At 37.4% G+C, this 26,465-nt stretch overlaps 2 protein-coding genes and 2 non-coding genes across 4 annotated transcripts in view; 3 read left to right on the forward strand and 1 right to left on the reverse strand.

The window, feature by feature from the left end:
* ACTR10 (actin related protein 10) overlaps positions 1–15,847 on the forward strand; it is a 29,645-nt gene extending 13,798 nt beyond the window's left edge. Inside the window, exons 8-13 of the mRNA XM_036242084.1 lie at positions 2,616–2,651; positions 6,068–6,147; positions 6,232–6,305; positions 10,553–10,634; positions 13,658–13,859; positions 15,417–15,847. Of these exons, the coding sequence (XP_036097977.1) occupies positions 2,616–2,651; positions 6,068–6,147; positions 6,232–6,305; positions 10,553–10,634; positions 13,658–13,859; positions 15,417–15,598 (656 nt within the window). The 3' untranslated portion in view covers positions 15,599–15,847. The remainder of the gene's footprint in view (positions 1–2,615; positions 2,652–6,067; positions 6,148–6,231; positions 6,306–10,552; positions 10,635–13,657; positions 13,860–15,416) is intronic.
* Positions 15,848–21,077: 5,230 nt separating this feature from the next.
* TRNAK-CUU lies at positions 21,078–21,150 on the reverse strand. Its single transcript has one exon. It is a non-coding gene; the product is annotated as a tRNA-Lys (tRNA).
* Positions 21,151–21,516: 366 nt separating this feature from the next.
* Positions 21,517–21,619, forward strand: LOC118621590. Its single transcript, XR_004957735.1, has one exon. It is a non-coding gene; the product is annotated as a U6 spliceosomal RNA (small nuclear RNA).
* A 1,493-nt stretch (positions 21,620–23,112) lies between these two features.
* The window catches only part of PSMA3 (proteasome 20S subunit alpha 3), a 28,521-nt gene continuing 25,168 nt past the window's right edge, over positions 23,113–26,465 (forward strand). Inside the window, exons 1-2 of the mRNA XM_036254523.1 lie at positions 23,113–23,225; positions 26,292–26,374. Of these exons, the coding sequence (XP_036110416.1) occupies positions 23,205–23,225; positions 26,292–26,374 (104 nt within the window). The 5' untranslated portion in view covers positions 23,113–23,204. The remainder of the gene's footprint in view (positions 23,226–26,291; positions 26,375–26,465) is intronic.

Here is a 26,465-nt window from a genome sequence, read left to right on the forward strand (position 1 = left end):
CTCATACTTGGTTTCCTTACCTGAATTTTGAATGAGCCTCTTCTATTTAGTATTTCCAAGTTCAAAAAAGAATGAATATACTGAAGTACCTTATAACTTATAAAAGCTAACCTAAGTACATTGATTTGAAAAGTGAACAGTACGATTAAGGAGTCCCTTTCCAAAGCAGCATCTACACCCAGCTAAACTAAGCACTTTATTTTCAAGCCTGTCTCGCATGTTGTCTAAAGAAAACTGTATTTCATATTACCAAATGTCTTTAGCACATGTTGGGATTTATTTGAATATTTCTAATGAGAGTATAGCCGTTGTGGAATTCTGTAGTTTTTAGCATCTATTCTTAAATAGTAAGTTCTTATAACTTAGTTACATTTCTCTCATTTTTTATAGCCAGATTTAAATCTTCTGGAAATATTTATCTTCTAATGAGATAAATTTTAACACTTAAGGATAAGAGTCTTAAAACTTTATGATCATACACTGGCCCCATCAGTAAAAAGATTTTGAGCACCTACTTTCAATGTGTATGTTTGCTTGTTTATTAACTATGTGTGTACTACTATTACTAGATAGTAAAACATACTAAAGAAATTGAAAAGGACAGGAAATTAAAGGTAAAATAATTCTAAAGTCATGCTTATTAATTATAAAATATTTTGCTTCTCAAAAAAGCAATGTGATTAAATATTATTACTTTTTAAAGGTTATGGTTTAAATTGTGAAGGTGTTGTTTTTAAGTTTAGTTTGTTTTAATACTTATTTTCAATGGCTGTTACAACTTAAAAATATAGCTGACATATAGATCCAGGTGGAAAAAGTGCATGTTTTTATCCTTATTAAATTGTGATTCCTTTTTCAACTGTACATTTCTATCTTCCTTGATGTAAATAATTTGTTCTTATAAATCAATCAGAATATTTTTACATGTTTAACAATGGGTTAAAATTCTGAGTTTAGATTTTATATTTAGGTTAGAAACTTTTGTTTCTGAGTTCGATTTGGAAAACAAGATTTTTGGCAACAAAATCATATATCCAAATAGCCATCTTCTAAAGGCTTCCTATATTGTATAGATTTCTTTGACTAGGTACTTTCTCACTTAGTTTTTAAAATGTTGCCTTTACCTTGAAGGAAAAAAGTTAGTCTTCTTATGAAGACTGTTGCTGACAGTCATTTATTATCACAGGAAAGATAAGCAAACTTGAAACTTCACTTTTTGTAAAAGAAAAATAACTGTGTTTAAGCCCTATATTTCTTCTAAGTATCACAGATAACCAACAAATCTTTTTATGCTGAAAAAGATTTTTTTTTCTCTTATGGTAGAAAAGGTCATTTCTGTCTAATGCCAATTATTCTACTGTATTTTTAAGGTGTTTTGTTTTTATCAAATTTATGAGTAATGACATCCAATAGTGCTTTGTACACATCTGGCATTAACTTCGGTGCTTTGGCTTGGCTTTGAATGATGAAGTTTCTTTCCTAAAAGCAAATTTAATTTTTCTGTTTGGCTTTTATTTTATTTTATTTTTTTTTTCAATATTTTGTTCAGATAGAGTGGGAGGGAAGGATAGAGTGGGTAAGAGAGAAACATCGACATGAAAGGGACACATCGAGTAGTCGCCACCCACACGACCCAATCAGGGCCGGGGACAAACTGCAACCGAGGTACGTGCCCTTAGCGGGAACCGAACCTGGGTCTCTCCGTTCCGCAGACCGACGCTCTAACTGCTGAGCCAAACCGGTCAGGGCTCTGTTTGGCTTTTAAAAAAAATTTAATACACATATTTTTTTAATATGTTTTTATTGACTTTTAGAGAGGAACAGAGAGAGAGATAAGAAACATTAATGTGAGAGAGAAACATCTATCAGCTGCCTCCTGCACGCCCCCTATGTGGGAGAGCCTGCAACCTGGGCATGTGCCCTGATAGAGAATCCAACCGGGACCTCTCAGTCCATGAGACGATGCTCAATCCACTGAGCTGAATTGGCCAGGCCTGTACTTATATATATATATATATATTTTTTTTTTTTTAATCCTCATCCAAGGACATTTTTCCACTTTTTGTACAGACAGAGTGGGAGGGAGAGAGAGGAAGAGAGAGAGAGGGAAACATCGATGTGAAAGGGACACATCGAGTGGCTGCCACCCGCACGACCAACCAGGGCCGGGGACAAACTGCAACCGAGGTACATGCCCTTAGCGGGAACCGAACCCGGGCCTCTCCGGACCGCAGGCGGACGCTCTAACCACTGAGCCAAACCGGCCAGGGCTGTACTTATATTTTTAAAAAATTTTGCCCTGGCCGTTTTCGCTCAGTGGTAGAGCTTTGGCCTATGGACCAGAGAGTCCTGGGTTCGGATTCCGCTAAGGGCACATACCTCAGTTGCAGTTTGTCTCCGCCCCGGTTGGGGTCGTGTGGGTGGCAACCAGTCGATGTGTCTCTCTCACATTGATGTTTCTCGCTCTTCCCCCTTCTCTCCCTCCTGCTCTATCTGAAGATAAATGCAAAAAAAAAAATTTTTTTTTTCCTGAAATGGAAATGTGAATGCAATATAAGAGACTATTTGTGCTTATTATTAGAGTTCTATAGTTTTAAATAAAATTTCTGTTTTAGGTTCAATTCCAGAAGGTGTCTTAGAGGACATTAAAGGTAAAAATTAAGTTCTTATTTTTGTCCCTTTGATTCTTTAGTATTGGTTTGGATGGCATATGTTTTAAAATATGTATACAGATAAGAAATATATTAAATTTATTGTGTAATATTGAAAATATATTTTATATAGGCTGTGGAATAATGTAAATAATTTTCTTTTCCAGAATTATGTAAGCTTTTGTCATTATTTATGATATGTTATTAAAGAAACATCTCCATTGTTGATTTAGTATGCAGGGGTACTAGGGAATTAGTACTTTGCATATTCTGAAATAAGTTAACTTGCTTAAGAAAACCACTGGTTTTATGTTTGTAGTTTTTTTTATTTTCACTCAAGTTTTTCAATATATTTTTATAAGGTTAGACATTTTACTGACTTCAGAAATTCTACAGTGGGGCCAAAGTATATTGGGTTTGTTTTAATAAGGTATATTACTTCTTTGCTAGAGTGCATTTTTATTATAATGTTTATTTAATTTATTTATTTTCAAATATATTTTTATTGACTTTTTAGAGAGAGAGAGGAAGGTAGAGAGAGAGATAGAAACATCGATATGAGAGAGAAACATCAATCAGCTGCCTCCTGCATGCTCCCTACTAGGGATCAAGCCTGCAACCCGGGCATATGCGCTAACAGGAAATTGAACTGGGACCTCTCAGTTCGTGGGACAATGCTCAATCCACTGAGCCACACCGGCCTGGCTTTTTAAATAATGTTTAAATTGAGTTTTCTCATATTTTGATTCACTAAAAGGAAAAGCATTTAAAATATAATTCAATGTTCTTTAGTACTGAGAGTATCATGTAAAATTAATATTCTAAATATTTAACAGAGAATTAGACAATAATGGATTTTAGAGTTAAACAGAATCTGGAACAATTGGGGCCTTGAACGATTTGTTCAGTGTCACACAGTAGGTAGAGTTAGATCTAGGGCTGCAAAATGGATCTTGTTTATTATATTGCTTACTTATGTGGCATAATTACCTAAAATTTCTACGATTGTAAAATTTCAGTCATTTGCACATGCTTATTACAGTTTCTCAAATAATACAGAAATATCTCAAGTAAATTTCAAAGTTTCACTTCCCTTTTTCCAGTTCTATCCCCCATGATGTAAAAATTGTGAATGATTTAGTGTGTTTCTTTCTATATATCATCCCACTTATGTATGTTTATAAGATGTTTAACTTTTCCATTTTTCTGGGAAACACATCACGTTGGTAAAAATGTGAAAGATAGACACCCAATATTTGTGAGACTGTGGGAAAATACATAGGATTGAAGATTGACCTTTATGGAAAGCAATCTGGCATATTAAAATTGAAAGTGGGCATCCCATTCAGGATGGGAATGTTGAATGAAATTTGGTAACTTCATAATAAGGAGTACTGTTAAAAAGGATCTAGCCTGGCCAGTGTGGCTCAGTGGCTGAGCATTGCATGCAACAGGAGGTCGCAGGTTTGATTCCCGGTCGGGGCACATGCCCAGGTTGGGGGCACATGCCAGGTTGGGGGGTATGCTAGAGGTGGCCAGTCGATATTCTCTCTCATTCTTATTTCTGTCTATTCCCTCCCTTTTTCTCTCTCTAAAAACCAATAAAGAAAAATAAAATTTTATTTAAAAGATCTAGATGTATTGATTTGGAAGTTTGTCCATATTAAGGGAAAAAGCTGTTGCTGAATAATATGAACAGTAGGAACCCATTTCTATGAAAACAACCATGCAACACTCACGCTCATATTAGTTACTTATGTAGTTTAATTACTGAATTTTTAAAAATTATTTAAAAATTTTTAAATGTAATTTATCTGTTTTTGGCTTTTAAGTGAATTTGGTTTCTTTATTATTATTATTTTTTTATCCTCACCCGAGGACATTTTTTTCCATTTTTTTGTTCAGCTAGAGTGGGAGGGAGAGAGAGAAAGAGAGAGAGAGAGAGAGAAACATTGATGTGAAAGGGACACATTGAGTGGTTGCCACCCACACGACCCAACCAGGGCCGGGGACAAACCGCAACCAAGGTACATGCCCCTAGCGGGAACCGAACCCAGGTCTCTCAGGACCGTAGGCCAACGCTCTAACCGCTGAGCCAAACCAGCTGGGGCTGAATTTGGTTTCTTTAAAGAAGAGCACCTTTCCCTGCCAACTACATGTGATCTTGTAGGCTAGGCATTACTTTTCTTAGGTAGTTCTTAGGACTTTTGAATAAAATAAAATATATAAGTAACTTGAGCACCTAGCTTACTATCTAGCATATTAGCATATTATAGATTCTTAAATATATTTTGAATTAGTAAAAAAAATAAATTTATATATGTAAATATATATCTATGTTTTGTAAGTAGTTAACCAAGTCATTAGATTTCTTCCACTCAACATCTATTTTATTTCTACTTTAAAAAAAAAGTTTACTCGATGTGTTCCTTTCACATCGATGTTTCTCTCTCTCTCTCTGTTCCTCTCTCTCCCTCCCACTCTACCTGAACAAAAAAATGGAAAAATGTCCTCAGGTGAGGATTAAAAAAATAAAATAAAAATAAAAAATAAAAAAAGCCCTAGCCGGTTTGGCTCAGCAGTTAGAGTGTCGGCCTGCGGTCCTGTGAAACCCGGGTTCGGTTCCCGCTAAGGGCGCGTACCTCGGTTGCAGTTTGTCCCCGGCCCTGGTCGGTTGTGCGGGTGGCAGCCACTTGATGTGTTCCTTTCACATCGATGTTTCTCTTTCTCTCTCTCTGTTCCTCTCTCTCCCTCCCACTCTACCTGAACAAAAAATGGAAAAATGTCCTCGGGTGAGGATTAAAAAATAAAAAAAAAGTTTTATTACCTGTTTCTGAGAATAACTTGAAATAGCTGATCATAAAAGGTACTTTGCAGTAGATATAATCTTTAAAAGAAGAAATTTTAAAGTATAGAAATAAAAATGGTAATATAGTAGAAGGAAAGTGATAGTATTGGGGTGTGGCAAGAGAGAGAAAATAGTCATGCCAAAAAACTGAAAACTAAGGAATGTTACTGTAACTAGGAGCAAAATTTGGCTTTGTATTCTAACTAACCAAGATTTAAAAAAAAAGAATCAGATAGATGGGGGTTACATAAGATTAGATGTAGAGATATAAGATCAGTCTAGTTCAAAGTAACATTATATTCAAATATACATTTTATTGATGCTAAAATTTATTTTATTATGATACTCTTTCTATAAGGAATATCAAAATACAATAGTTTCCTCATAGGTGTTTGTTTGTTTTTAATGTGGTTTTTATGGAAGATGAACACAAGTTCTTATGACTTCTCAATGAACAGCAAGGTTTTTTTATTTGTGGATAAATTGTTATAAGCTAACTAGGATTTTTTTAACAGGGACCCAAATTGACTCAATCACAAACCATAACTAAGTTTCATTTTATTTTAAGTGCGTACCTGCTTTGTAAGTGATCTGAAACGTGGACTAAAAATCCAAGCAGCAAAATTTAATATTGATGGGAATACTGAGGTAAGTTCAAAATAAATGTATATTCCTTTTTCAGAGGTTTATTTATATTTATTTATGTATTTATATTATTTATTTATATTTTAGCGTCCCTCACCACCCCCAAATGTTGACTATCCATTAGATGGAGAGAAGATTTTACATGTCCTTGGATCAATCAGGTTAGACTTTAATTTTTATAAGCAAAATAATGAACTAAAATAATTTTTTGGTGTTTAAAAATATTTATATATATAGCCTTTAGTAGTAGTAGTGTTTAGTATTATTATTAGTTATTGTGTGTTTTTCATTAAACCTTATTCATAATTTTATTATTCAACCTTTTAATTTTATGAAACTAAAAAATATTCTTTCTTATTTATCAAAGTAATTCAGAATTGAATTAATGAAACCAACCATTCTTTGATGTGGAGAATAAAGTATGATACTTTAAAACAAGGTTTAGCAAACGTGTGTGTGTGTTTTTGTAAATCTTCACCTGAGGATATTTTTTCCATTGCTTTTTAGAGAGAGTGGAAGGGAGGGAGGGATTGGGAGAGAGAGAGAGAAACATCTATGTGAGAGAGAGACATTGTTGTCTCCCATAAGTCTCCTCACCGGGCTGGGGATTGAACCTGCAATCTAGGTACATGCCCTTGGCCGGGAATCGAACCCTCAACTCTTCAAGGCACTGCCAATGCTCTAACACTGAGCCACACAGGCCAGCACTAGCAAACTTTCTGTAAAGGGTCAAATGGCAAATAGCTTAGACTTTGTAGGTCATAATGGTCTCTGTTGCAACTACTCAGCTCTACAGTTGAATTAAAAAATCAGCCATTAACAATACTGTGAGTGAATGAGTGTGACTGTGTTCCAATAAAACTTTTATTTGCAAAAACAGACAGTGGGCTGGATTTGGCTTCTGGAGGCCAGTTTGTTTAATCCTATTTTAACGTATTGTTTTGTTAGAAAGAATACATTCTTCTAAATATATTAAATATCTAGGACCAGTTAGTAATTCACCTTTTTATTATATATTAGATTATTCTGTCTGATGATGCAATAAAAGTGTTGTTAAGGACTTACATAATTATATTGATAACAATATAATTTTTGTTTATACCTAAGCTTTATGAAATTTGTTTTATAAAAGTTTAATCTGCGAAATATTAGATGAGAAGATGCATAGTAAAGAACTATTATGTAAATATTTAAGATCCTGTTAGATTTCAAGATAGTTAATACAGAGTTTGAGATAGTAAAAGAATGAACATAAATATACAGATGTTTAAGATGGTAGGTTGGGGAACAAAAAGGTGAGAATGCAATACTTTTTAGTAGTGACTTTTTATCATTTTACCACTTAATATAGTTAGATTGATTAAATTAATATATTAAATTTTCTCCTGATTGTTTAGTAGAATCCAGGATAAAAGCAAATCAGTATTTAAGGAATTTCAACTAACATGGATCTTTTTGGTTACATAATAGTAGGGAAGTACATTGGGCATAAGAAGGCCATTGTGTCTCATTTTCCAACCCCAGTAGTTGCTAATATGTTTTTCCTACCAAACAATCTGGCTCCATTGAAGTCTTCTCTTTAGATACAATCCAGACCAGCAGTTTACTGGTAAATCAAAGAAGGGTCATTTAAAGGAAAGGATCTTTTTTTTAAAAAAATCATATAGTAAACATTTTGTTTTAACTTAAAATTTATACATAAGTATCTATTACCCAGTCTTTTTCTTTTTCCTATCCTCACCCAAGGACATTTTTTCGATATTTTGTTCAGATAGAGTGTGAGGGAGGGAGAGAGAGAGAGAAACATCGACGTGAAAGGGACACATCAAGTGGTTGCCACCCACACGACCCAACCAGAGCCAGGGACAAACTGCAACCGAGGTACGTGCCCTTAGCGGGAACCGAACCCAGGTGTCTCCGGACCGCAGGCCAACACTCTAACTGCTGAGCCAAACCGGCCAGGACAACCAGTCTTTTTTTTTTACAAGAACTTTGCTTTGAGGATAAGTCTATTTCTAGAGATATGAGTTAAATTACATAAATCATTAATTCATGGTTTATGATTTCCAGGGTTTTAAAGTACAGTGAGAACTTAAAGTTATTTGTTAATCAGTCTTAGTACAGAATCCTTCCAGATATTTTCTTCTAGACTTTTACAGTTGTTACATACATTAAAAAGATTTAAAAAATTATTTTGTCTTTCCAAAGCATTCACTGTAGTTTGCATAGAAAAAAAAAAACACTTATTTTCTACCCTAATACTTCATTGGTTAAGTAATAATTGTTAAATTATATCATTTCAATATCAAATCAACTGATCAACTGACAAAAGATTTGGGAAAAGAAACTGATGCTTTAATATTTTTCACCCATTAGTATTAAATCCTCAAATTTGAAAAAAAAAGGAAGGAAACTGATGCTTAGTTAGAATTTAACCCAACTAGTAACTGGCAGAAGCAGAAGTAAGCAAGCATAGCAGCAAGTGGCTGACTAGCCTTGAATATTCAAAATACTGCAGGTCTCGGTATACTTTACTGAAATGGAGCATTAGCAAGCAGGCTGAGTCTTATGAAGAGAATCTTCTGTTTTGGAAAAGAGTCAGTAAAGATTTAAAATAGTATGCACAGTATGATTTCAATTTTTGTAAAATTATGTTTTATATGCATATGTATAGTTAGTTCTGTATTGCATTGGTTAGGATTCAATTTGGCCACCAGTTACACAAATATGAAAATAACGGCTTTAACAAGATAGAAGTTTGTCTCATTTAAGAGAAGTTCAGAGGTAGAGATAGTCCAGGGATGGTATGACAGCTCCTATCAGGTACCCAAATATCTTTCTATCTGTTATCTTTGGGGTATAACCCTTTTACTTGGGGTCCAGTATGGTTGCTGGAGTTATAGCTACTACATCTATGTTTCAGACAAGCGGTCTGAGGAAGGGAAAGAAAAAGGCGCCTTCCTCTTCTATTTATGGAGACTTTCTAGAAGTTCCACATACCACTTCTTATCTCTATTTTATTATGTGGTACTTATGTACATCTAGCAGCAAGGAAGGCTGATACAGTGTTTCTACTGGGATGGATGGGGCACTGTATCCACCTTAAAAAGGTTTCTATCTTTTTAAAATAATTACAGATTGACAGGAAGTTGCAAAGATAATATAGAGAGGTCCCATGTACTCTTCACCCAGTTTCTCTCAATAGTTATATGTTACATAACTGTACGACAGTATCAAAACCAATAAATTGGCATTGGTGTAATGTACATGAATAGTTCTGAATACTTCTATCACAGGTAGAATTCTGTAATCACCACTATCACAGTGAAGATATGGAGCTGTTCTGTTGTCACAAAGATCATCCTTGTGCTACTTAAAATAGAGTTCTTTTAATTTAGGAATAAACAAAAAAATGAAAAGTAGATATTTTATTAGGTAACTAGCCATGTTTGCCATGTATTATTATTATTATTTTTTATCCTCACCCGAGAACATTTTTTGATACTTTGTTCAGATAGAGTGGGAGAAAGAGAGAGAGAGAGAAACATCGATATGAAAAGGACACATCGAGTGTTTGCCACCCACACAACCCAACCAGAGCCAGGGACAAACTGCAACCAAGGTACGTGCCCTTTGCGGGAACCGAACCAGGGTCTCTCCGAACCACAGGCCAACGCTGTAACTGCTGAGCCAAACCAGCCAGTGCTGCCATGTATTATTTTTAAAAACAAATAAATGCTTTGAGGGAGAAGGATTTTGTTTGCTTTTAAAACTGTATCACTACTGATCTGCTTATTGAACCTTACTAACTTTTACAGAATTTTGTTCCTTTTCTGTTATTTATTTATTTTTAATCCTTACCCGAGGATATTTTTCCACTGATTTTAAGGTAGACTGGTAGGAAGGGAAGGAAGAAGGGGGGGAGAGAGAGAATGAGGAGAGAGAGAGAGATTGTTGCCTCCCAGATGACCCCAACCACCCACACTCCCACCCCAAACCTGCAACAAGGTATGTGCCCTTGACCAGAATGGAACCCCAGGAGTCTTTTGTTTGCAGGCCAATGCGCTTAACTGCTGAGGCAAACCAGCTAGGGCCCTTTTGTGTTACTAAGTTTAAGGAGGTACAGCTGAACAAAAGATAAATACATCTATATATAATACTAATTGTAGCTAATACTTAGGGAGTGCCTCTTATGTGCCAGGCACTGTTCTATTAACTCATTGAATCCTCACCTCAACACCTGTGAGGCAGGTGCTATTCTCATTTATAAATGCAAACATATTGTAGTTTAATAATTAGTCTACATTAACATGATACTGGTACTTTAAAATGTGTTAATAGAATTAATGGTATATTCTGTATCATATTATGGGATGTTAACAAAGCACTCTGTTTTTAATTTCCTTAGAGATTCGGTTGTGGAAATTCTTTTTGAACAAGATAACGAAGAGAAGTCTGTTGCCACTTTAATATTGGATTCCCTTATGCAGGTATCTTTATTCTGTAAAGTGTTTAAATTTATGACCGTAGTCCTTAAGAGAATTTTTTTTTTTAATTTATCCTCACCCGAGGACATTTTTGCATTTGTCTTCAGAAAGAGCAGGAGGGAGAGAGGAAGAAAGAGAGAGCGAAACATCGATGTGAGAGAGACACATGAACTGGTTGCCACCCACATGACCCCAACCGGGGCCGGGGACAAACTGCAACCCAGGTATGTGCCCCTAGCGGGATCCGAACCCAGAACACTCTAATCCGTGGGCCGACATTCTAACCGCTAAGCCAGACCAGCCAGGATTAGAGAATATTTTTAAATGTTATCTTCTTTATTTTTATTTTAGCCATCAGTTACATTTTTTAGCTATGTTAAATTTTATAGTTACTTAGTTTACTTTGGCACTAAAATATAGTACCTACAATATTTTAAACCTAGGGATAGTAAGTACTATGGACATGTCATTAGTTTTTTCCATAGCAGCAAAACCAGATTTTTTTCTTTATTGATTTTTAGAGAGAGGAAGGGAGAGGGAGAGAGATAGAAACATCAATGAGAGGCAATGTAGATTGGCCGCCTCCTGCAAGCCCCTAACTGGAGATTGGACCCACAACCTGGGCATGTGCCCTGGCCGGGAGTCGAATCGGCGACCTCTTGATGCATACATGGGTCATCACTCAACCACTGAGACACACTGGCCAGGTCAAAACCAGATTTTTATTTTGTACATAATGTGGTTTATAGTTTCTTCAGATGCAGGTTTGTGTAGTATTGAATTTTAAATTCCAATGGGTATATGATAATATGTCTCTTTTGTTTAATGACTGGAATGACAGAACTTCATGTGAAATACATCACTTTGGAAGATACTGTTTACCTCTAGGGTTCCACTTGGAATTTTATGAAAAATAAAACATCAATGAAGGACGTTAACATTTCTAATTCTTAGAGCATACTGATATGGAAACAATTTTTCCAAGAATGTTGTCTTCCCACTTACTTGACAGTTGGCTCTGGATATAATATTGTGAAGATAATACTTTAGAAAAATTAAGTTTCCAAATTTCCTTACTAAGAAAAAAAAGTTATTTCTTCTCATGTTCTTTGGTCAACTCAGTCATTCTATCCTGAAAATGAGAATACTCACATACTACTATCATACACCAGGTAGAATTTAAAAGTCTATGCAATTAGATTTTGCCTGGCTGGTGTGGCTCAGTTGGTTGAGTGTGGTCCTGTGCACCAGAAGGTTGCCTGGGTTGTGGGCTCAGCCGCTAGTAGGGGATGTGCAGGAAGCAGCCAGTTGATGTTTCTATCTTTCCTTCTCCCTTCCTCTCTCTAAAATCAATAAAAACATGTTTAAAATAATAAAATAAAATTCTATGCTATTAGATTTTTTTTAAGGCATTCCTTTTTATTTTTTATTTTTTTCTTTATTGATTTTAGAGGGAGAGGGAGTGAGAGATAAAAATATCCATGAAAGGGAACATCAGTTCACTGCCTCCTGCATGTCCCCACTGGGATTGGGCCCACAACCTGGGCATGTTCCCTGACCGGGAATCAAACTGGCGACCTCCTGGTTTACACGCAACCACTGAGCCACACTGGCTGGGCAGATTTTAAAATCCTTAAAGTTCTACCCGGCTGGAGTGGCTTAGTGGTTGAGCATCATCCCATGTACCAACAGGTTCTTGGTTCAGTTCCCAGTCAGGGCACATGTTTGGGTTGTGGGCTCAATCTCCAATGTGGGGTGTGCAGGAGGCAGCTGATCAATGTTGATGTTTCTATCTTTCCCTCCCTCTCTCCCTAAAATCAATAAAGAAACACATTAAGAAAGAAATAAAATATTTTTAAAATATATTTTTATTGATTTTTTTTAGAGAGAGAGGAAGGGAGAGAGAGAAACATTAATGTGAGAGAAGAACATCAATTGGCTGTCTCCTGCACGTCCCCACTGAGGACCAAGCCTGAAACCCAGGAATGGCCCTGACTGGGAATTGAACCGGGTCTCTCAGTCTAATGATACTCAGTCCACTGAGCCACACTGAGCAGGCTAAATAAAGAAAATTTTTTGACCGGCTGATGTGGCTCAGTGATTGAGCATCGGCCCATGTACCAAGAAGTTGCTGGTTCGATTCCTAGTCAGGGCTCGTGCCCCGGTTCTGGGCCAAATCCCCAGTGGGGGGCATATAGGAGGTGGCCAGTTGATGTTCTCTCTCACTGATTTTTTTTTTTTTTTTTATCCTCACCCGAGGACATTTTTCCATTTTTTGTTCAGATAGAGGGGGAGGGAGAGAGAGGAAGAGAGAGAGAGAGAGAGAGAGAAACATCGATGTGAAAGGGACACATCGAGTGGCCGCCACCCGCATGACCAACCAGGGCCGGGGACAAACTGCAACCGAGGTACGTGCCCTTAGTGGGAACCGAACCCGGGTCTCTCTGTACCACAGGTTGACGCTCTAACCGCTGAGCCAAACCGTCCAGGGCTCTCATTGTTTCCATCTCTCTGTCCCTCTTTCTTCCTCTCTCTCTAAAATCAATTAAAAAAATTTTTTTTTAATTAAAACAATCTTTTTTTTTAATCCTCACTCGAGGATATTTTTTTCATTTATTTTCAGACAGAGTGGGAGGGAAATACAGAGAGAATCATCAATGTGAGAGAGACACATCGATTGGTTGCCTCCCACACGACCCCACCAGGGCCAGGTACTGAACCGCAACCAAGGTACATGCCCTTGTCCAGAATCAAACTCGCAACTCTGTGGTCTGCAGGCTGACACTCTAACCGCTGAGCTAACTGTCCAGCAATAAATAAAATCTTTAAAGTTCTCTATGAGTAAAAGGCAATATTATTGTGTTGGTTATATTTGCTACTGCGGCCCTTTTGTAATACAGATGATCACCTATTTAATTTGTAATACTTAAACTGTATATGTCTTCAAATGCGGTCAAGCATTATTTATACAGTTAAGGATAATTCCTGTTTTGTTTTGTTTTCTTTTTCTTTCTCTTTAATAACAGTGCCCAATAGACACAAGGAAGCAATTAGCAGAGAACTTGGTAGTCATAGGTGGCACATCTATGTTGCCAGGATTTCTCCACAGATTGCTTGCAGAAATAAGGTATTTGGTAGAAAAACCAAAGTATAAAAAAACACTTGGCACCAAGACATTCCGTATTCATACTCCACCTGCAAAGGCTAATTGTGTGGCCTGGTTGGGAGGTAAGAATTTAGTTTTTAAAATATAATGATTATGTACAAATTGGTTCCTGAATAGTATAACTAATGGATATATTAGAATAGATGATTCAGTGTCCAAAATTGCCTACTTAATAAACTAATAGGATTATTAAAGAAATTTCTACGAACATTCACTTTTCCTTAAATTGTTAATTTTCAGAATTCTATGCCTATTTCTCTTGACAGTTGCACTCGGATTTTTTTTAAATTTCTTTGTCCAATTAAAGTCATCCCTCATAGTAGTGATAGCTGTGCATTTATTCCAGTGATGCTGCCATTTCTTAAAACATGTTTTCATTCCCTACAAGCCTAATTTGTGAACCATATGAAAATTGATTATTTTATAATTATACTTTATTTTCTGAGTTCACTGAAGGTTTTAGAAGATAGTTTCATTGAAATAAGGAACTAGCTTAATAAGGAGACTACTTTAAAGAGAAAAACAATCACGGGTGTATGTATTTGTATACGTTCTTATATATGTTTAATGATGCAGTTTAGTAAAAGGTGTCAGGATCTTTCTGAGAGAAAAACAAAGTATTAACATTTTTAAATATGTTTTTATTGATTTTTTAGAGAGAGAGGAAGGGAGAGAGAGATAGAAACATCAATGTAAAAGAAATCGGCTGCTTCCTGCAGGCCCCCCACCGGGGACCAAGCCCACTACTCCAGGCTGGTGCCCAGACTTGGAATCAAGCCAGGACCGTTCAGTCCATGGGACGACACTCAATCTGCTGAGCCGGCTGGGCAAAGTATTGACTTTTTTTTTTAATTCTTACCCGAGGATATTTTCCTATTTATTTTCAGATAGAGTGGGAGGGGTAGAGAAAGAGAGACCAACATGAGAGAGACGCATCAATTGGTTGCCTCCCGCACAACCCCAAACAGGGCTGGGCACTGAACTATAACCGAGGTACATGCCCTTGACCAGAATCAAACTCATGACTCTTTGGTCCATGGGCCAACGCTATAACCACTGAGCCAAACTGACCAGGACAAGTAGTGACATTTTAAATGGACATTGTATATTTAGTAAAGTAGAATTTCATCAAAATGTAATTTTGATCTAGGACAAATGGATTTAGTGACTAAATTATTTTTTAAAGACTGCCTTCTGGGGTCTTCATAAGGTCTTCAGCATAGATTCTTAGGGTATTACAATGATGCTTTTTGGATTTTGCATTGCCACTTTATTTATTGACATACAATCTTAGAGTTGTGGCCAAGAAAAATAAGAGTATTTATTATATTTACAGAGTTGGAAAATACTTTCCACTCCACTCTGCCTCACTTGCTTTTAGACACAGTAATACATGTTTTCATTTTCACTATAATTTGTTATAGGCCATAATGCAGTAGTATGGCTTACACTATTATTTAAAATATGGGATATAGAACAGCCTAACTGGAATTAATTTGAAGAGTGTGAATATGCATTGTTGAATTTTACCTGTTCTGTTTTGTCATAATGAAGTAGATGTATGTGTACATAAAATTTTCTGATAAAGTTTTCATCTTATAAAAATTTTTTTACCACAGGAGCTATTTTTGGAGCACTGCAAGACATACTGGGGAGTCGTTCCATCTCCAAGGAATATTATAATCAGACAGGGCGTATTCCTGATTGGTGTTCTCTTAATAACCCACCTTTGGAAATGATGTTTGATGTCGGGAAAGCTCAACCACCTCTGATGAAAAGAGCATTTTCCACTGAGAAATAAAAGTTTGAATAAATTCAGCTTTGCTTCATTTTAAATAGTAGACCAGTTATGAGCAAATTGTATAAGGTATGCAAGATGCTGTTAGAGACAAATTTTGTGGAAGTGAAAGCATTTCTGTAATTACTTTTCACATAAATATTTAATTCTTTTGACTTTTTTTTCTTGTGTAGTAGTAAAATGGTAGCTGATACTTATGAAATTTGTTGTATTTATATCAATAAAATATAGTAAAGTAGTTTAGTTTTGGAACTTTGTTACATAGTACATTTTTAAAAAATAATACCACATTTTCTCCACAATTCACATAATCTGCCCTGCGCATTGGAGATTCCATTAATTTCATTATTTTTATCAATTATTTCATTTAAAGAACAGTAATGTTACCATTACCAGTTAATTCAACTATTAACATGGGGTATATTTCTTAAAATCCTTTTGTTTTTGTTTTTTGTTTTGTTTTTTTTTATCCTCACCCGAGGACATTTTTCCATTTTTTGTTCAGATAGAGCGGGAGGGAGAGAGAGAGAAACATCGATGTGAAGGGACACATCGAGTGGCTGCCACCCGCACGACCAACCAGGGCCGGGGACAAACTGCAACCGCCGCTGAGCCAAACCGGCCAGGGCCTTTTGTTTTGTTTTTTATGTGTCTATGTTAAAATAATATGTTTTTCCAGAAATATATTTAACTCCTTGGAGTGAGAATGTTTGGGAATATAAGTAAGCATTTGTTAAAGTGTGGAAATGATCACTTTCTAACTTTATAATTTTATCAACCATTCTACATTTCTAAGAAAAAAAAAGATTTCATTTATTTATTTATTTTTAGCTTTTTTTTTTTTAATTTCATTTTTGTTACAGATGTTTCTTGTTTGGTACCCCATTGACACCCTCCTCCACATCCTCCTCCCCGCCCCCCCCCCGCCCCCCCGCCACCCTGTCCCTAGCTTTGTTGTCCATGTCCATTGGTTATGCATGCATGCATATAAGTTCTGTGGTTTATCTCTTCCCTCCCTCCACCATCCCCTCTTCTGGGGATTGTCAGTCAGTACTCTACTTCCATGTTTCTGGATCTACACTATTCCTCAGACTTTTATGTTCATTGTATTCCATAAATGAGATCATGTGGTATTTGTCTTTTTCTGCTTGGCTTGTTTCACTTTGGTTAATACTTTCCAGGCCCCTCCATGTTGTCTCAAAGGATAAGAGGTCTTTCCTTACAGCTGCATAGAACTCCATTGGGTACATGTACCACAGCTTTTTTATCTACTCATCTACTGATGGACACCTGGGCTGTTTCCAGATCTTAGCTATTGTAAATATGCTACTATGAACATGGGGGTACATATATTCTTTCTGATTGGTGTTTCAGGCTTCTTAGGGTATATTCCTAGAAGTGGGATCACTGGGTCAAATGGCAGTTCAATTTTTAATTTTTTGAGGGAACACCATATTGTTTTCCATAGTGACTGCACCAGTCTGCATTCCCACCAGCAGTGTACTAGAGTCCCCTTTTCTCCACACCCTCGCCAACACTTATTGTTTGATGATTTGTTGATGGCGGCCATTCTGACAGGTGTGAGGTGATAGCTCGTTGTTTTAATTTGCAAAAAGATTTCATTTCTATGCAAAAATATTTTATGTGTTTTTATGCACTGTTTCATAAACATCATAACATCTTTTATTTTGTGCTTTTCATCTTCTCAGGGCAATGGTTCTTTGAAATAATGTACTCAGTCATTGTTTAATTTTTGTTTTTTGTTTTTTTTAGTTTTGTTTTTGTTGTTGTTGTTAATCCTTACCCAAGAATATTTTTCCATTGAAAAATTAAGAATAGGAAAGGATTTTCATATTTTGGTATATATATGTGTTTTACTTTTAAAAATGCTTCCACCTCTAGCAGTAGGGCTGTCACCATGTCCTGCTGCTTTAGTAGCCCAAGACTAAAACCCAGTGTTTATTGACTGTTTGCTATATATATGTAGTATAGTTTTACGTAACTGTAAGTGGTACAATAGTAAGACATGAACTTTTGCTTTTAGGGGGTTTACATATTAGATGCAGATATATACACAACTGACTATAAAACCAGAATGTGGTAGGTGCCATAAAGGGTATCAATTGCGTTACTGATGTAATGGGACCAGGGAGTCAAGGAAAACTTCACAGATGAGTTTTTTTACCTTGTTCCTGAAGAATGAGTAGAATGTCAATACTTGGGGGTTATACCAGGCTATGTGAACTGAATTCTACACAAAGCATTTGGCATTGAGATTAAGCATTACTAATTATAATTTAGGATTAGATTATGAAGAACTTGAAAAACATGTTAAACCAGTAGATAAAACTATAAAAGTTCAAAATTGCCATTTATTTTCCTAATATATTCATTTCTAAAAGTGACATTCCTGTGTCCTCTGTGCCCATCACTTTTCCACAGCACCCTTTCCCCCAAAGTAGTGATCTTTCCCATAAGCACATTATCTGCAGCTGAGGCACTTACAGTTCTCACCTTGTCATTGTTTCCACACAGCTTTTATCTTCCTTTTGGGAGTATAAACTTCTAAGAACAAAGCTCCTTTATTTCTAAGCTTTAAAACTCCAGTAGGATTACCAGGAATAGATGTACTATTAATGGTTGATTATATGGATTTACTATTAACACTGTCTTTTTTATAATAGTTTATAAAATTGTGTCTTGTTGAATTTGGATTATGTATGAGAAGTTTTTCATCACAGAATAATATAAAAAATAAGATTTTGGACTGAAATGGAGCGTTAGCTAGCTGTAAAGTGGCAGACACCTTGTGGCTGAGGTTAACAAATGGAGTCCACTTTCAGGGGTTGAATTATGGGCTCCAGAAAGATATTTTAAAGTCCTAACCCCCAGTACCTGTGAATGTGGCCTTATTTGGAAATAAAGTCTTTGCAGATGTAATCAAATTAAGATGAGGTCATTGAGGTGGGCCCTAATCCAATAGGACTGGTGTCCATATAAGAAGAGGAAAATGCCATGTTCGACAGAGATACTCAGGGAGAAAGCATGTAACAACTGAGAGATTGGAGTTATGCAGCTGCAAGCCAAGGAACACCAAGTATTGCTGGTGACATCAAAAAGCTAAGAGAAAGAACCGAAGAACAGATTCTTCAAGAGAGCCTTTGAGAGCATGACTGCCTATGCCTTCATTTCAAGCTTCTAGCCCCCAGAACTGTGAGAATAAATTTCAGTTATTTTAAGCCACCTAGTTTGGGTTACTTTATTATGGCAGCCCTAGGAAACTTAAAATGCTTCTTAACTCACTAGATCAACACATTTATTGAACATCTGCTAGATACTAATTTAGGTGCTTGAAATACATTAATGAGCAAAGTCAAAAATCCTTCCTTTGTGAACCTACATTCCAAGAGGGTACAAGTGAAGAGACAATAACATAAGTTAGAAGATGATCTCTTCTATGGGAAAAATAGCATAGGGTAAAAGGGATGGTGGGATAATTGCCAATTAGAATAGGGTGATTGGGATTGGGTTTATTAGTGAGTCAAAGACGTTAGGCAAGTGTGATGTAATACATATATTTGGTCTCTGTACTTAGTTCCTAACACAAATCCTAAAACTCTCTACATTTTCTGAGTGATGGTATGTTAGGAACATCTTATAGAGTTCCTAAATCCCTTGGAATTTCCTGGGTAATTGGAATGTCTTTTGTTCTAATGAGGTAACTTATGGTGGGCTCCTGGATAGCTTCAGGATAAGGGCTGGTCACCAGAAAGACCAAGCCTTGATTAGAACTTTACAACTTTAAGCCCCACCCCACATCCTCCAGGGAGAGAAGGGCTGGATATTGAATTAATCTATTGTCTACATATAAAGCCTCCATAAAAATCCCTATACAACAGGGCGCTTTCAGTGTGGTGAACATATCCAGGTGCTAGGAGTGCGGCATTCCAGGAGAGGGCAAGGAAGCTCCATGCTCCTCCATACCTTGCCTTTTGCATCTCTGACATTTGGCTCTTCCTAAGTTGTATCCTTTGTAATAAGCTAGAACTAAGTAAAATATTTTCCTGAGTTCTGTGAGCCGTCCTAAGAAAATTATCAAACCTGAGGAGAGGGTTGCGGGAAACCTTTATTTATAGTCCACTTATAGTGGGTTAGTCAGAAGAGAAGAAGACTTGGATTTTGGATTAGCATCTCACAGAACATCATCCACTTTAGACAAGTTGGTCACTGCCCAACTTAAAACACCAAACACACTCTCTTGCTAAATGAGTGACTGTTACTTTACTAATTTCAGCTTTATACCTGCAGTGAGTAATAAACCAAATTTGTTCAACTACAGGTATTTTTTTGTTTGGCCAAAAGGGCATTTCAGGGTTAAGAGATGCAACGTGAGGGCTGGTGAAGTAGGCAACTGGGAAGCAGATGACTTGTTTCAAAGGGGAACAAGTAGCCTGCAAGGAAACTAGGTCAAAATTTTTGTTTTAAGATAGAGAACTAACAGCATGTTTGTGTGTTAAAGGAAACAATAAGAGAGAAAAATCGATAGTTAGTGGGAGGAAAGCTGGTGGATAACACACAGAGGTATAGGAACTAGTGCTTTAGATAGGGTTGACTTCACGTAGGAGCATGGATAGTTCACCTTTGTTGTCTGGTGAGTGAGATCCTGGAGTGTGCCTGGATGTGGTGGTGGTCCGGGTGTGTGTGCATGTTCTCTTTCTGATTACTTCAGAATTGTCAGTGAAAAGAGAGGGCAGAAATCCTGCCTTCTTAAGTATCTAAATAACCATCTGAATTTTCACATCTCAGTTCTTTTGTGCTTCTGTTTCAAAGAATATTAACTTCCTAGTAGTCATCCAATTGGATGTATAGGTCCCAAATATAGTCCCAAGAACAATGGAAGAAAATTGGTAATATGTGTGTGTGTGTGTGTGTGTGTGTGTGTGTGTGTGGGTTGCACAGATCTGACTACAGAAAGAAACATTTCTCACTGTATATTCTCCAGGGGATATTCCGCTATCTTCCCCCCTACCCCAAGACAGGCCCTATAAACAAAAAAGGAAGACACATTTTTTTTAAGGTCCTCCAGCCTCCCCAGCTGCTTTTACATGAGATCTTCACGTTTTGGAAAAGGTGCCACAATCGGTGTTCATATTTTGTTCTGATAGAACCAAAAATTGCCCTCTACCTGTAATTATGCAAGTATGCATAGTAACACAGAAAATGAGTTCATCTTTCGACAGTGGCCTTTCCATTTCCTCGGTACTCCAGAGAGGTTGGGGAGAGATCACAAAAAGGAGGGACGTGTGCTTTCCAGTGCGCAAGCGCCGGCTGAGACCTGTTTCGTTTGCAAAATTTTTTTCCGGAGATCTGGTTAACATTGGAAATATTTAAATAAATTAGCTTTAAAGACCCCTTACTTAGTTATAAGGCTTTGGAGAAAGCTTAAAACAAAATTTCTTAAGGAAATTCAAAAACTCACTGCCGCCCAACGTGGGGCTCGAACCCACGACCCTGGGATTAAGAGTCCCATGCTCTACCGACTGAGCTAGCCGGGCGCTCGGAAGCCTGCCACGTTTTTCTACCTCTTGATCATTGTTCGGCCACACTGCATTTTATTATACTTACAAAAATTTGAATCGTGCTATTAAACATGCACTTCACAACTTTTTTTCAAGAATTCTTTAAAACATTTCTTTAATTGTACTTTAATAATTCCCATTGCGTGTGTATATCAAGATCACTGAAAACTTATACAAATTTTATCATTACAGGTTCATTCATTGAATCTTTTTCTGACGTGTTTTAAAATACCGCTTAATGCTGTTTTTAAAAATCACGTATCAAGGCAATCCGCCCTCTATCAAATAGCATACGGGATTCCTACAACGTGCGGGGCAACACTAAAAAACAAAGTTCAGTGCGCGCTTTAGCAGCACATATACTAAAGTTGGAAATATACCGAGTAGATTAGCATAGCCCCTGCGCAAGGACCACATGCAGATTCCTGAACCGGACCATATTTTTAAAACAAAACAGAAAAGCAAACAAACAAAAAGTTCAACCTCTAAGAAGTTAGTTACACTGAAAAACAGCAGAGGTGAGCTCTTTTCTTTTAATATGATCTAGTCAAGGAAAGATAACTTGAGGAAGGGGATTCCGGTTAACTTAAATTAAAATAAAGCCTCTTTCGGGTAACTGCCCGACAATTGAGAGAGAGGACCCTCGGAGATTGTTATCATCATTCAGCTCAGATAACAGCAGCTGAGAGGAAAGAATTATGGAGTCATTGAATGTTATGGTAAAGAATGTTAATTCTAAGAGGAAAGAAGAAAAACTATGACAAGCTGAGACAATAGAATAATCGAGATGATATAACAATTATTTATATTAAGCGACTAATTCCAGAGTAAAGGACCCTAGAGACCTGCAACTGAATGCAATTTGTGGTGGTGGATTTTAAAAATCTTATATTTGCTACGAAGGGCATTACTGAGAGAATTGCCAAAATCTAAAAAAGTCTGTATATTAGAAAATGGTATTATATTGTGACCATGTAAAATAATACTGTTGGGGGGGGGGCGGTACACACTAAAGTAGTTAGTAGTTTAAAAAGTGCTAATGGCCCTCCATTAATAATATTAAAATTTAAACCACTACAAGATCTGGTTCCTAGTCCACCTCTTATTTACCTTTCTGTCATCTCCCCCACTTAATCACTGACAGACTACACTGACCTGACCATTCCTGTAACAATGCCAAGCTTATATTCCTATAACAATCCCAAATTTCAGTTTAAATATCACCCATTCAGAAAGTCATTCTGTAAGTACCCGGTCTAAATTCAAACCTCCATTGTCTCTTCTATCATTTTACCACGAGGTCCAACTATTTGTATGTAAATTCCATGAGGGATGGAGTTAGGTCAACTCTCCACCGTTTTATCGCCAGTATTTAGCAGAGTACTAGGGACGTATTAAATCTCAATAAATATCTTTAATCCGTCTTACCTTTAATTCTACTAAATAGTTGTATTCACAAAAGGATACTAATGCTTCTGTAAAATTCCTGAGCTCAAAAGTGTATGATACCCTTAGACTGCAACTTCCTTTGTTACGAGGATGGGTAGGTTGACAGGGAAGTCCTCAAAATATTGGGTCAGAACGAGGACAAGTGTTGAAGGAGACATCTTCCCTAACGCTTTGTTTGGCATTGGTAAGAACATCTCTCCGCTTTGCTCCAAGAAAGAATAAGGTAGCAAAACAGAGGGATAATATAAAAGATAAATAATTCCTACGCAATGAAATAGAGCAGCTTCTCAAACAACTCTAAGACTCAAAATGGCTCAATGACATCTGAACGGAAACCCAGGGCGCTCCCCTAACCCCACCTCCATTGTTTCTGTATTTCCGCGTCGCCCACCATGTTACTCCCCTCCTTTCCCCACAATCCTCTGCTCCCGGGGCTAAAGACCAGGAGCGAGCCACAGAGGAGGCTATTGGTTGGCAGAGCAGCCAATGAGAGAGCCTGTTACTAGTCTGTGTGCTGCGCCGTCGGGGAGCGCTTTAGGCCCTGAAGTCTTACACGGAACGTTCCGCTGGTTTCTAGCAGGATGAGTTCAATCGGCACCGGGGTGAGTTCGTTGTCTCTCGGTGTAATAGTCTAGTCAAAGGATTAGCGTTGAAGGGAACTCGGACAGAGGGCTTAGGGTGCGCCAATTCGGGGTGCACTGGGACTGCCTTCGGCCCGGCGGGCCGCTTCCCGTTGTCTTTCCCCACACGTTGATTTCTAGGCCGGAGCCTGCGGTGACGGTGACCTGACGCGTTTAAGCTCAGGTGTGGCGGGCCTGGAGGCGCCGCAGTGAGATGTGGAGCCCTGTGGACCGCTGAGTCACTTTCTGCAGCCTTTCAGGGAAACCGAAAGTGGACACTCGTGGGGCCTGACATGGGGTGAAGGGTGTGGGCATCAGCGCCTTTTGAGAAGCACGGAGGCAAGGCGGCTGGAGATTCCGTGGACAGTTCCACGCAGTTGCTAGGGCGCTGCTGACTCACGGGCCCTTCTCCATCTTCCCTCCGAGTGTATCGGCTGCTCAGTACGTCTCCCGGGAAACCCTGTCGCGACAGAAGTAATAAAAAAATGGTCTGAAAAGTGAAATCTGAGGAATCCTTTCCGTTTTTCCTACGTCCCAGCTTTTCCTGTACAGAGTACTTACTTACCAGCACCCTACCGCAAACACTGACACGGTTGGCTAGGGGCCTAGCCAGCTCTGACTTTTAATAGACAAGACTGTTGAGGATTTTGAAGTTGGACCGTTCAGCTTAACTCTTTCCCTCGTTAAATGTACTGCATATATACAATCTTTTGGTTACTTCTTTTATGTATTTCTCCATATGGAAAATATTGTTTAGAAATATATATTGGTTGTTTGCATTAAGACATTCATAATGGGTTTCTTAGTTCATCTAATTTTATAGTTCACAAGATTTTGACACTCAGAATTATGCCTCAATACGGTTTTTCCTAGTTTGATAATAAGCAGCTTATGTTTGGAATGGTTTATTCCATCATTTGGTTACGTGATGCTAAAGTTATGTCATATTTTTTAGGAATAGTAGTCGATCTCTAATGTATATTGTAGCAAATTGACTTTGCAACTGCATTAATACTATCTTCGATTGATAGTGTTTCATTCTACAAATCCTATAAAAATACTTGATAATGTAACTATGTGAGATATTTTGGTATCACAGTAGTAGAGTTAAGGATCTTCATCTAACACATCAGGAAACAAACTCAGGAAGCACTATGGTTGAGGGCTTGCCTCCTGTCTTCACTTCTCCTAAGAACTCCAGATAAGAAGACCTGTCTACTAGACATTTCTCGTCACTTGATTGTTTAATAGGCACCTCAAACTACATGCCCAAGTAGAGCTCTGTTTTATTCTCCCCTTGCCATTTTGCATCTCCTACAGTCTTCAGTGAATGATCCAGTTCTAGTTGCTCAAATGAAAAAAAAAAATCTGTGATTCACTTTTAATTTCTTTCTTCCTACTTGCATCTCCTACAACCTTCAGCTCAGTGAATGGTCCAGTTCTGGTTGCTCAAATGAAAATCTGATTCACCTTTCTTTTTTTTTTGCTTTTTTTTTTAATTTTATTTTTATCCTCACCGAGGACATTTTTTGTTCAGATAGAGTGGGAGAGAGAGAAAAAAAAACATCGACGTGAAAGGGACCCATTGAGAGGCTGCCACCCGTATGACCAACCAAGGCCGGGGACAAACTTCAACCGAGGTACACACCCTTAGCGTGAACCAAACCTCAGTCTCTGGACCGCAGGCCAACGCTCTAACCACTGAACCAAACCATTCAGGGCCACCTTTCATTTCCTTTTTATTTTACACCTAGAACTAATCCTTTAGCAGGTTTTTTTTGTTTTTGGAAGGAGAGAGGGGAGGTTCTCTACCCTAAAAACACACTGCCTTCCACCTCTTTTGTACCACCTTTGGAATACCTGGTCTCTGCTTTTACTCTTGTTTCCTCTGCAATTCATTTTTCAGGTGAATGATTTTATTTTACTCCTCACTCGAGAACACTTTTGCACTTATCTTCAGATAGAGCAGGAGGGAGAGAGGGAGAAAGAGAGAGAGAGAAACATTGATGTGAGAGAGACACATCGACTGGCTGCCACCCACATGACCCCAACCTGGGCCGGGGACAAATTGCAACCGAGGTACGTGCCCCTAGTGGGAACTGAACCGGTCTCTCCTGTCCATGGGTCGGTGCTTTAACCGTTGAGCCAAACCGGCCACGGCTGAATGCTGGGTTTTTTTTGTTTTTTTTTTAATTAAATCATATCACTCCTCCCTCCTGTTTAAATTTCAGTGATTTCTTACTGCATTTAGAGTAAAGTATAAACTTCATACTCCAGCCTAGAAGACTCAACATAGTTTGGCCCTTACATGTCTCTGATAGTTTTCTCTCTGTCACTTACAGCAATTAATACACAGTGGCCTTATTTCTTTTCCTTGATTATACAAGTCTTTATGCCAAATGCCAGGATGGCTTCCCCATATTCTAAATGACTAGTTACTCCTTATTTAGGTGTGACTCGGTCTAAATAACTAAATATAACTGCCCCAGCAAGGACTTTCTTGATTAGGTAGTCTGTAATAGTTCCCCCAACTATCACTTCAACCTATTTTATTTTTATTATAGTCATTTTTCTGAGTAACTGCTGTATATCCAGCACCTAGATGTGTGCCTGGTCTGATTTGAAATGAAGGAGTTCACAATTGAGTATTCTTTGTATTCCCTTAGTGACTAAAAGATGCCTATTAAATGTTTGAATGCTAAATGATTTGTCTTCAGTTTGTTAGTGCCACAGCTATGAATTAGAATATACTGGCTTCAGTCTATTTCTGCCATGCCATACTAATTTTTTTCGAAAATGAACTTTGTGTTTTTGTGTGAAAAAAGTTGATTTTATCTAGGACTTGTGTCTGTTGCTTTTCCATAGCAGAAATCTAAAGTGTATAACTTTTCCTTAGCTGTTGTTGCTGATTGTACATGCTAAAGCAAAATCTTTGTTGAGAGTTAACACGTATTTCCGGTGTATAAGCCATTTAGGAAAAAAAAATTGTAAGCTTATTACTGCCAAAGATACATCATCATAGGCTTATTGTTGCTTTTTTCCTCCTAGTATGACCTGTCAGCTTCTACATTCTCTCCTGATGGAAGAGTTTTTCAAGTTGAATATGCTATGAAGGCTGTGGAAAATAGTAGGTAAGAAACATTATTTTACTTGAAATTAGCATGTTTTAACCAGTTACTAAATTATCTCCTTTTCTATATTTTTGGTACTTAGCCTTTGTTA

This window comes from Molossus molossus, unplaced genomic scaffold (genome assembly GCF_014108415.1).
Source record: "Molossus molossus isolate mMolMol1 unplaced genomic scaffold, mMolMol1.p scaffold_m16_p_1, whole genome shotgun sequence".
NCBI classification, from domain to species: Eukaryota; Metazoa; Chordata; class Mammalia; order Chiroptera; family Molossidae; genus Molossus; species Molossus molossus.